The sequence below is a fragment of the Hemiscyllium ocellatum genome, chromosome 4, assembly GCF_020745735.1.
Source record: "Hemiscyllium ocellatum isolate sHemOce1 chromosome 4, sHemOce1.pat.X.cur, whole genome shotgun sequence".
NCBI lineage: Eukaryota > Metazoa > Chordata > Chondrichthyes > Orectolobiformes > Hemiscylliidae > Hemiscyllium > Hemiscyllium ocellatum.
In genome coordinates this window covers 34,098,010-34,110,319 of record NC_083404.1, presented here as the reverse complement: position 1 = coordinate 34,110,319, position 12,310 = coordinate 34,098,010, and the positions used below count along the sequence as shown (strand labels likewise).

The following is a 12,310-nucleotide window of genomic DNA, read 5'->3' as shown; positions in this document are numbered from 1 at the left end:
TGTGAGGTGACTGTGCTAACCACTGTGCCACCCTAAAGTTATTTAATATTAGTGTTTTAAAAACAGTTTGAGTGATTCCATTATGGAAAGGTTCTGGGCATGTAATTGGGGGCATGTATTTTTAATAGATTACTGTTTCTTGCACATGATACCTTTACAGTCAGCTTAAGTTATTAGTGGGCACTTTGAGCATGACTTTTAGTCTTTGCTGATGACTTGTTTCCCCTCTGTCAATTTCAGTTTGCAGTATTTTTTTCTTTAATCTTGTCAAGCAGTTCCATGTGTATTGAGTTGCTTAGTGTAATATCGCCTCATGTTTTACTTTTAGGAGATGTAAATAGGCAGTTGAGTGAATACAAGTTTAAACTCTCTAAGGCAGAACAGGACATTGCCACTGTTGAACAAAATGTGAGTATCTGGCATACCATAGAGTATTTGCATCTCAAAATTTTGCTATCAGTTTTCTTTTTGCAGTTGTGCAGAAATAATTTTTGTATAATGCATGTGTGGAATAATAATTTAATAGCTTGAGTCTAAGGAATTGAGCTAATGTTGATGCAGTATGACATGACAGAGTACATGTGCTAGAGAGTGATCTCATGAAGGAAACTCTGAGCTGGTGTAGATCTGTCACTGCATGTAGCATTAAGTCTGTAAATAACAAAAAAAAATGCTGCTGAACTGTGTGCCGAATGTTAAAATTGGAGATGTGCATTGTCACTCTTGTCCCACTACTCCTCAGACCACAACATGAAGATACTTTTCTCGGTGTTGAAATGGCCAATTTCTGTCTGGTTTTAAATTAAACAGTGTAATAGCCACTTATTAAACACTGAATTATTATCAAACTTATTCAATCAAGGTGCAATAATTGGTTAATGTACACAAACAAAAATATCGAATTATAAATGATTATCCCTCTAAATATGCTCAAAATACATGCAAAGGAACACATGCATATACGCACACTTCCTCATTCTCTTCAGGAAACAAGAGGGAAGTTTGGATTTGTGTATAACTTGGAGTTCTGAAAAAAGAATACTTTGTCAATAGGTTATCCTTTAAGGCAAAATGTTGAATGTTCGGAAGTCTGTTGTTGTGATGTCCTAGCATAAGTGGTCGAGTCACTAATCTCTCACTGTTGCCCCTTGAGTCCTGGAGACATAGCTTGCTCAACAAATATGATATGGAAACGTCCTTTCAAAATAACGATTAGATTTTACCTTGAATTTACAAACAGGATTTTCTTTTCAGAAAAGGAGAGATCAGCTCGTCTTTTTTTCTTCCCTACCTTTCCCACCCTCACTATTAAATGACAATCAAATTAAAAATCAGAATCTCTTCAAACCACTTTGTTTAAATACTCATGTAAAACAACCAGTTTTCACAAGACATGTAATTTCTTGGAAGCCTTGTTTAAAATAAAATTTCCAATACCCACAGTGACACTCTAGAAGTTTCCGCAATCCTTCAAAACTTAGGTTTCTGAAAACCTCTGTTATAGCAACTTGAAAATGCAACACACTGTATTTTTAGTATCATTTCTGTTGCCATTGTTGTAATTTGGTTTGTATGCAATATTTAATATTAAGATATACATATTGGTAATTAAAAATTGAAATATGAACATATTCATGAAATGATTGTCAATATTGTATTGCTTTTTGTTCCACTAACGTACCGTAGGTTATTCCATTTTTAAGTATAAACTAAATGACCAAAATATCTTCAATTTATGTTGGTGTCTGTAGAAGTCTATTTCATATGAGGCCAAAGGTATACATGACTGAGTTAAGACTGTGATACCATTTTCCTCTGATGTGTAGAAAAGTTATTTGGTGAAGCATGTTTTGGCACTGCCCAGCTGAAAAAAAACTTGCATTGTTTTTATTTGTTATTATATATAAAGGTACGTCTATTTTACTCAAACTCTTGATCATTCATTGAGTTCTGTATAGTGTAGTGCTCAAGCCTACAAACCAGAAAGATCCAGGTTCTCATTTGTGTTGAGTGAGCTAATCTCCATGGAAAATAAGAGACGGTTGTTTATGTGTTCATGTTTAATTTTTTTAATGCATGTTGTCTTCTAATACTGCCCTATATTAAGTCACCCCTTCTTATTTTTAACTTTTATTTTTGTTCCTTTTTCATCAATCACCCTTTGTGTCGAGGCACTTCCATTCTCGGGTCACATTTATTCCATCGTCTTTGCTAATCCACCCAGGATACCTAATCCTATTTAACTTTTCTGGGCTTGTATGTTTGGAAAGGCTATCGTTGCCTTACTCGTTAAACACTCATTCATCTAACCAAATTCTGAAGGTGCATGTGTAATACGAGACAAGTAAGATTCCAGAATGAAACCTGGCTTGATAGAGTGCAGGTTTTATTTTCACAATTTTATTGATCATTGTAGTTTGTTGGCAGCCTCTTATGAATATGTTATAGTTTTAACAAAAGAACAAAGTTTTATTATACACAGGGAAAGTAAAGGACAAACTATTACACGACACAAGTACCAGTTGAAATGGTACTTTTCAAATCAGAAATAAAGATTAAATTCTGCAACCCTCAGCAACAGGCTTACAGATATTCAAATTTCACTCTGTTGCACTTTAAAATGCTTTCTTCCGTTTGCATGCTGTATTTGGCTTCTTGCCAGTAAAATTCTGCATTTAGTCTGTCTGTTTCTGACATCTTTGAAATGTTAACAGAAGCTCTTATTTCTTACATGGGCTCATTTAAACTCCTTTTCCACAGCTTTCTGTTTCTGGGTGAAATGTGAGGAGGATGTTACGAGAATACAGGGTGACTTGGACAGGCTAGATGAGTGGATGGATGCACAGCAGATGCAGTTCCATGTGGATAAATGTGGTGGCAAGAGCAAGAGGGCAGATTACTATTTAAATGGAGTCAAGTTAGGTAAAGGGGAAGTACAATGAGATCTGGTGTTCTTGTACATCAGTCAATGAAAGAGAGCATGCAGGTACAGCAGGTAGTGAAGAAAGCTAATGGCATGCTGGCCTTCATAACAAGAGGAATTGAGTATAGGAGCAAAGAGGTCCTTCTGCAGCTGTACAGGGCCCTGGTGAGACCGCACCTGGAATATTGTGTGCAGTTTTGGTCTCCAAATTTGAGGAAGGACATTCTGGCTATTGAGGGAGTGCAGCGTAGGTTCGTGAGATCAATTCTCGGAATGGTGGGATTATCATATGTTAAAGATTGGAGCGACTGGGCTTGTATACACTTGTGTTTAGAAGGATGAGAGGAGATCTGATTGAGACTTATAAAATTACTAAAGGATTGGACACTGGAGGCAAGAAGCATGTTTCCGCTGTTGGGTGAGTGCAGAACCAGAGGACACAGTTTAAAAATAAGGGGTAGGCCAATTAAAACAGAGTTGAGGAGAAACTTCTTCACACAGAGAGTAGTGGATATACGGAATGCTCTGCCTCAGAAGGCAGTGAAGGCCAAGTCTCTGCATACTTGAAAGAAAGAGATGGATAGAGCCCTTAAAGATAATGGAACCAAGGGTTATGGGATAAGGCAGGAATAGGATACTGATTGTGGATGAACAGCCATGGTCATAATGAATGGTGATGCTGGCTCGAAGGGTCGAATGGCCCACTCCTGCACTATTGTCTATTGCTTATTGCTCTTTCCCTAACATCCAAACCACTGAGGACTTTATTTCTTCTGCCCAGATTGTTCTGCGGATTGCTGGTCATATCAGCCTCTCTCTCTCTCTGAAAGAAATTTGAACACTCCCCTGAAAAGGAATGCACTAATCTTCTGGCACATTCTTTCTTTAAAAAATAACTGCTTTCTGTCTCTGTCTTTTGATGTCAAGAAATCCTGTGCAGCAACCCTTCTTTTCTCTTCATAGTCATTTCGAGTTTTAAAAGCCTCACTTAGATTATATAAGAAACACTTCAGTTTTCCCACCGCAACTCAAAAATGAAATTAAAATTAGGTCCTTACCTCAATGCATGTAATAGAGAAATACACATCAGCCTTAAATCTGTATGTGGTCTTGTCAGTTTTAGAACCAAATTTCCCAATTATAGTATATCACAAACCTTCATTGTGTGGATGTGGATTAAAATTTGATAACTTTGTCTCTCGGCTCTAAAGTCAAAATATTGGACAGTGTTTTTTTGTGCCTCCATTTCTTTTACCAGCCATTCATTGAGAGATGTCCAAAAGAAATGCAAATTCTCTGATCGCTTTGGCAAACGGCCATGCTTTCACGCAGCACTGTTTTTGGCCCAGCTGGAATATCTGAACTTAACATGTGTTTTATTAATTGTAGACAAATTAATAATTTAAATGTTAAAAGAAATCTGCAAAATTGCAATCAAAGCATATCTAGTTAGGGGGGAATCAGCATGCTGAGCTCTTGTTTTTCCATCTTTTGGTGAATTTAGTTTAATTAGTCTGCCCTAGTTAAGATCTCAAGTTTTCAAAGAGCTGATTATTTCATCCATCATAATGGATTGAAGTGCTACTTATAGCGAGAGATAAGATGCTTTGTCTAGTTATGTTTATTACAGATATGATACAGGGAAGTGAGTCTGAAACTTCTGAGCTATCAATAGAGGTTTGTAGGTAATGAACTTCCCTCCAAGTCAACAGATCATAAACTTTTATACTCCAGAAACCTTTCTGTGTAAACTATCCTGACACCACATTGTGTGGGGTGTACTGTTTGAATTTCATAAGAACAGGAGTAGGCTATTCAATCCCTTAAGCATGCCCCATTGTTCAGAGAGATCACAGCTGACCTGTATCCTAAGTCTATATACCTGCCCTTGTCCCAAGTCACTTAACGTATTTTGGTCATGAAACATGTATCTGTCTCAGATTTCAAATTAACAACTGATTCTGCATCCACTGCTGTCAGTGGAAGAGAATTCCAAAACGCTACCAGACTTTGTACGTGTAGAAGTGTGTCCTAACATTTCTCCTGAACAGACTGTCCCCTAGTTCTAGAATCCCTAGCCAGTGGACATAATTTATGAAATAATTCCACAGGCCAATATCCTGTCACCTAATCATCCTTTATTTGTACATGGAGAGTCCTTGACACTGATCCCTCAGAGCCAGCTCTGAGTGAACAGGATGTCTGACACACCTACAGACATAGAACATTACAGCACAGTAGGGGCCCTTCAGCCCTTGATGTTGCGCCAACATGTGGAACCAATCTGAAGCCTATCTGTCCTACACTATTCTATTTTCATCCATATGTTTATCCAGTGACCATTAAATGCCCGTAAAGTTGGCGAGTCTACTGCTGTTTCAGGTAGTGCATTCCACACCTCTACTACTGAGTAAAGAAACTACCTCTGACGTCTGACCTATATCTATCACCCTTCAATTTAAAGCTGTGTTCCCTCATGCTAGCCATCACCATCCGAGGAAAATGGTTCTCACAGTCCACCCTGTCTAACCCTCTGATTATCTTCATGTCTATTAAATCACCTTTCAACCTCCTTCTCTGTAACAAAAACAGCCTCAAGTCTCTCAGCCTTTCATCATTAGACCTTCCTTCCATATCAGGCAACATCCTAGTAAATCTCCTCTGAACCCTTCCCACAGCTTGCACATCCTTCCTATAATGCAGTGACCAGAACTGTATGCAGTACTCCAAATGCTGCCAGAGTTTTGTACAGCTGCAGCATGACCTCATAGCTCCGAAACTCAATCCCTCTACCACTAAAAGCTAACACATCATATGCCCTCTTAAACAACCCTGTCAACCTGGGTGGCAACTTTCAGCAACCTATGTACCTGGACACAGATCTCTCTGCCCATCTACACTACCAAGAATCCTACTATTAGCCCAGTTGCTTTATTCCTGTTGCTTCTTTCAAAGTGAATCACCTTACACTTTCCCACATTAAACTCCATTGCCACTTCTCAGCCTAGCTCTGCAGCTTATCTATATCCCTTTGTAACCTGCAGCATCCTTCAGCACTATTCACAATTCAACCGATCTTCATGTCATCCGCAAATTTATTAACCCATCCTTCTATGCCCTCATTCAGGTCATTTATAAAAATGACAAACAGTAGTGACCACAAAACAGATCCTTGTGGTACACCACTCGTAACTGAACTCCAGAATGAACATTTCCTATCAACCACCACTTTCTGTTGTCTTTCAGCTATCCAATTTCTGATCCAACTGCTAATTCACCCTCAATCCCATGCCTCTGTTTTTTCTGCAATACCTTACCGTGGGGAACCTTATCAAAAGCCTTCGTGAAATCCATAGACACTACATCAATCACTTTACCCTCACCCGCCTGTTTGGTCACGATCTCAAAGAACTCTAGGTTTGTGTTGCATGACCCAGCCTTTACAAAACCGTGCTAACTATCCCTAATGAACTTATTCCTTTCTAGATGATTATAAATCCTACCTCTTATAATCTTTTCCAACACTTTACCCACAACGAATTCACTGGTCTATAATTACCAGTGTTGTCTCTACTCCCCTTCTTAAACAAGGAGATAACATTTGCTATCCTCTGGTCTTCTGGCAGTATTCCGTAGTCAATGACAACATAAAGATCAAAGCCAAAGGCTCAGCAATCTCCTCCCTGGCTTCCCAGGGAATCCTAGGATAAATCCTATCTGGCCCAGGGGACTTGCACATTTTCTCACTTTCCAGAATTGCTAACACCACCTCCTTGTGAACCTCAATCCTGTCTAATCTAGTAGCCTGTATCTCAGTATTCTCCTCGACAACATTATCGTTTTCCTATATGAATACTGACAAAAAATATTCATTTCATGTTTCCCCTATCTCCTCGAACTCCACGCACAACTTCCCACTACTGTCCTTAACTGGTCCTAATCTTACTCTAGTCATTCTTTTATTCCTGACATACCTTTAGAAAGCTTTAGAGTTTTCCTTGGTCCTACCTGCCAACAACTTCTCATGTCCCGTCCTGGCTCCTCTTAATTCTCCCTTTAGGTTTTTCCAGGCTAATTTGTAACTCTCATGCATCCTCACTGAGCCTTCATGTCTCATCCTAACATAAGCTGCTTTTTTCCTCTTGACAAGCGATTCAATTTCCTTAGTAAACCACGGGTCCCTCGCTCGACCATTTCCTGCCTGCCTGACCAGTACATACTTATCAGTGACACTCAATAGCATTCCTTGAATAAGCTCCACATTTCAATTGTGCCCATTGCCTGCAGTTTCCTTCCCCATCCTATGCAGTCTAAATCTTGCCTAATTGCATCATAGTTGCCTTTTACCCAGCTTTAATCCTTGCCTGCGTTATATACCTATCCGTTTCCATCACTAAAGTAAATATAACTGAATTGTGGTCACTATCACCAAAAAGTGCTCACCTATCTCCAAATCTAACATCTGGCTGGGCTCATCAGCCAGTACCAAATCCAATGTGGCCTCACCACTTGTTGGCTTGTCTCTATACTGTCAGGAAACCATCCTGCACACATTGACAAAAACTGACCCATCTAAAGTACTGTAACTATAGTATTTCCAGTCAATATTTGGAAAGTTAATGTCCCCCATAACAACTACCCTGTTACTCTCGCTCCTATCCAGAATCATCATTGCTATCCTTTCTCATACATCTCTGGAACTATTCAGAGGCCTATGGAAAACTCCCAATAGGATGACCACCTTTCCTACTTCTAACCTCAGCCCATACTATCTCAGTAGATGAGTCCGCAAACATCCTTTCTGCCACCGTAATACTGTCTTTGATTAACAATGCCACACCTCCCCCTCCTTTTACCATCTTTTCTGTTCTTATTGAAACATCTAAATCCTGGAACCTGCAACGATCATTCCTGTCCCTGGCTCGATCCACGTGTCCGAAATGGCCAAAACATTAATGTCCCAGGTACTAACCCATGCTGGAAGTTAGATTAGATTAGATTATTGTGGTTCTGTTCGCCGAGCTGGGAGTTTTTGTTGCAAACGTTTCGTCCCCTTTCTAGGTGACATCCTCAGTGCTTGGGAGCCTCCTTGAAGCGCTTCTGTGCTGATTCCTCCAGCATTTATAGTGGTTTGAATCTGCCCCTTCCGGTTGTCAGTTGCTGACCGCTGCAGTGGCCGGTATATAGGGTCTAGGTCGATGTGTCTGTTGATAGAATTTGTGGATGAGTGCAATGCCTCTAGGAATTCCCTGGCTGTTTTCTGTTTGGCTTGCCCTATAATAGTGGTGTTGTCCCAATCGAATTCATGTTGTTTGTCATCTGAGTGTATGGCTATTAAGGATAGCTGGTCGTGTCGCTTCGTGGCTATTGGTGTTCATGGATGCGGGTTGTTAGCTGTCTTCCTGTTTGTCCTATGTAGTGTTTTGTGCAGTCCTTGCATGGGATTTTGTACACTACGTTGGTTTTGCTCAGCACAGAAGCGCTTCACAGGAGGCTCCCAAACACTGAGGATGTCACCTAGAAAGGGGACGAAACGTTTGCAACAAAAACTCCCAGCTTGGCGAACAGAACCACAACAACGAGCACCCGAGCTACAAATCTTCTCACAAATTAGATTAGATTCCCTACAGTGTGGAAACAGGCCCTTCGGCCCAACAAGTCCACACCACCCCTCCGACACAGACTGATTCTGTGCCAGAGACCTGTACCCTATGGCTTACCCCTGGTATCCAAACTTGTCATTGAGGGGAACAGCCACAGGGGTTCCCTTCACTGCTTGCTGGTACCCTTTCCGTCCCCTGTCTCTTTAGACATCCAATAAACTTCACTTCATACTCTCTAGATAGTAGCCTGATCTATCCTTTCTTGGTTCAGAATGGATAACCTCCCACTTGCAATTATTGAAATTTATCAGTCTTCCTTTTGCCCATTCACCTAGTCTATCAATATCACTTTGTAATTTGTGCAATCATCTATACTGTCTACTGTACTGCCTAACTTTGTGTCATCAGCAAATTTGGATATGTCTTTCTATGCCATTTACCAAGTTGTTAACAAATGTGAATAATTGAGGCCCTAGCACAGGCCGTTATGGAAAGCCAAAGGTCATATTGCCAATTTGAGTACTTATTTATTATTTCCACCCTCCCAGCCATGTCAGTAAGTTCTCCTCAGTTCTGTGGGCTTCTACTTCGGTTAACAGGCTGTAGCTTGGTACTTTGTCAGATGCCTTCTGGAAGTTCATATAAAACAACATCCATTCCCTTATTGATTAGCTTATACCTTCTCAAAAAATTAAATGAAGTTTATCAAGCATGACCTATCTGCCATTAAACTGAGGTGCTGTTGTCTTAGTTTGTGGGTGTAATGATTAAGAGAAGCAGATGTGTTTGCCTGGTGTCATGGACAACAGTGTTCTCTTTAAGAAAATATGTTTAATTGATCACTTAATTCTTCGTCAAACCTTACAAGTTAACTTGCCAATTCTTTACATTAAAAAGTTTTTTTTTAAATGTACATTTATATAGAATCTTGCTTGACCTTAGGACATCCAAATACAACTTAGAGCCAGTGAAATATCCTTGTAATGCAGTTATTATTGAACCTAGGAATCATAACTGTGAATTTGCTCACAGCCAGCTTCCATGAAAAGCAATGAAACAAATGACCAAATAATTTGTTTTATATAATTTGCTGATGGATAAAATGGTGGCCAACACACTAGGGGTTCTCTTTTTGTAAATCTGGGATCCTGAACAACTGACTGAGATGACAGGCAGAAACTATAATCATTTTTATATATGGATATTTATTGCCCAAGAAGTGCCCTTTTTTTGCATTTGTCAAAATGAGAAAGCTTTTGCAACATCTACAATTATGGTGATTTGATCATCATCATATTCTCAAATATACTCAATGAAAGGAACCATTGGACCTAACAATAATTCAGATATTTGGAGGATTATCCAAAGTATTGAATCATGAGTTTAAATATTTTGACTCGAGTGGAGCTTTGCTTTGGGTGGGAGTAATAAACTAGCTAATCCAACATTTCTTTTTAATAATTCTGTGGGAGAATCCTGCAGTTCCCATGACAGTACTATTGTGGCTGACATTTTTAAATGAATTTTCAGGTTGTCAGACTTGAAGGACAGGTGCTTCGCTATAAAACAGCAACAGAAAACTCAGAAAAAATAGAGGATGAACTAAAAGCTGAAAAAAGGAGGTTGCAGCGAGAGGTATGCAGAATGTTTACTCCATGCTGCTCTGAGTTGTTACAGAAACAGGTTGGACCGAAGGGTCTGTTTCCATGCTGTACATCTCTCTGACTCTATTTTAGGCCATTCTGAAGAGCTCTTTTAGATCTAATACAGATCACAGGAGGCTAAATGGTCTTTTCTTTGCCTCAGTAGTCTCTTCCATTCTTTTGACTGAATACATTTTTCCCCTCATTTGTATTTTGCATGTTCAGTGTTAAATTGTGAGTCTTAATGATGTGATGATGAAGTTTTAAATATCATTTCCAACACATTAATGTGTTTATCTTTTGTAAATATTCATGTACAGTGCTACATTGTTTTTACTCAACTCCAAGACCTCCCTGCAAAACAAATTTGACTTGGGTGACTGTAAATGAATTTTTAGTTCTACATTGCATCATAAGTGGAAAAATGATTCTTATTTGTTTCCAGACAATCCTTCCCATGCTGCTACAGCTAACTGAGACGTTCAGATGTTTAATAAATTTGTCATGGCATTTTATGATTTTCAGTGTGTTGTGTTAACTTAGTGATAATGACCAAATCTCTCTCAATTCCTCCTCAGTTACGATCAGCATTGGATAGGAATGAAGAGATGGAAATGACCAATAGCCACTTGATGAAGCGATTAGAGAAGATGAAAGCCAACAGAAATGCATTACTCTCTCAGCAGTGAAGAGGAAAGAGCTGGTGCACTGTATCTATGACTAGCAGAACTTCCAGGCATCACAACTTAAAGGCCCTTTCCATTTGGTACAACCACTTTCAAACACTGAAAGATGTCCTTTATTAAGGCTTTGGTTTTATAAATGTTGGCATAAAGTTTTTGTAATTTATGAGAGATTCATGGCATTGTCTAATGTCTATATGTTTGTTAATTGTGAATTGTATTGCCTGTTTAGCTCACTGGGTTAAGAGCCTTTGAAATGGGTTGTGGATTTGTTATGAGTGATTTTAGCAGGTAAATACAAATAGATTTGTTTATGGCTTTAATATGCCAAATTGATTTACATAAACCTTTCTGCTGCTTAGAAATATAGTGGTTGCTTAAAGACCTTGAACAACTGCATGAACAGAACAGATGCACAAGATAACCTCATGACACTTTTGAAAATCTGACTACTCTCATATGCCAATTGCTCTGTGCGCCCCACAATGCAGGAATCCCACTTCAAGTGCCTTCTACGCGGTGCAAAGGAAATTATCTTGATCTGGTTATTCAATTGAATTTATGGACCATTCATTTGGTCTGAAATATTGTAATTGAGATATTTTAAAAACAAAGTGGGTAAATTCCTAAGACAAGTATCTGCCAAAAATGACGTACATAATTTTTTCTTCAAAAATACAATTTCAAAATTGTCATTTGTATTACATGCAACTTTTTCAAGTAAAGAAATGATTGTAGGTAAAGTAAGTTTTGCAAATGTTCCTATAGTTTAGTTTAAAGCACATGAACAGGGCTTTTCTGCTGCTCCTCGCTTCATGGAATTTAAAGAAAACAAATGGAAAGAATTTCCTTTTCTGTACAAAATATTGGACTGCATCTTCAGAGTATTACTGGTATTGCCTGTTTATAAGGGTTTTGTCTTTCTGGAAAAAAGGCATGTGAATGGGGGTTTTGACAATAAATGAAACTGTGGGCACTTTATATAACGAGACCACAGAAATTTATTTTTATGATTGCTGCTTCTGTCTTCAAATAGTAAGAACACCTGGCTATACAGTACATGGTTTGCAGGCCACATGTAATTATCTTAAAACAGCATCCTCAAAGTTTGCCCATTCAAATACTTGTGTTGAGAAAGAGGTTTATTAAAAGTGCAAGAATCTACTAATTAGTTTTGATTAGCAGTAACAGATCAGTATGTAAATTGATAGCTGAAGATGTACCAGAGTTGATCTGATCCAACTCATAATTTTATACAAATGCCAAGTACAGTACAACCTTGATTAACCAAATGAGACAGGCAGAAAGTATTTTGTTCAGATAACTGAAGTGATCGTAAACAAGCGGTAATTTGTGTGCCAGTTATCCAGCAATACATGCCATTTAACTGATGACCAATTGGATCGTAAACAAGCAGTAGTTCGAGTGCTAGTTATGAACATGCCTTGGTTATCCGGC

At 38.8% G+C, this 12,310-nt stretch overlaps 1 protein-coding gene across 13 annotated transcripts in view; it reads left to right on the top strand.

Annotated features, from left to right (window-relative positions):
• The window catches only part of lrrfip2 (leucine rich repeat (in FLII) interacting protein 2), a 139,196-nt gene extending 127,331 nt beyond the window's left edge, over positions 1–11,865 (top strand). For all 13 annotated transcript variants that reach the window (XM_060822913.1, XM_060822911.1, XM_060822912.1 and 10 more), the window contains 3 exons: positions 329–408; positions 10,057–10,161; positions 10,748–11,865. In XM_060822913.1, the coding sequence (XP_060678896.1) occupies positions 329–408; positions 10,057–10,161; positions 10,748–10,858 (296 nt within the window). In that variant the 3' untranslated portion in view covers positions 10,859–11,865. The remainder of the gene's footprint in view (positions 1–328; positions 409–10,056; positions 10,162–10,747) is intronic.
• The last annotated feature ends 445 nt before the right edge of the window (positions 11,866–12,310 follow it).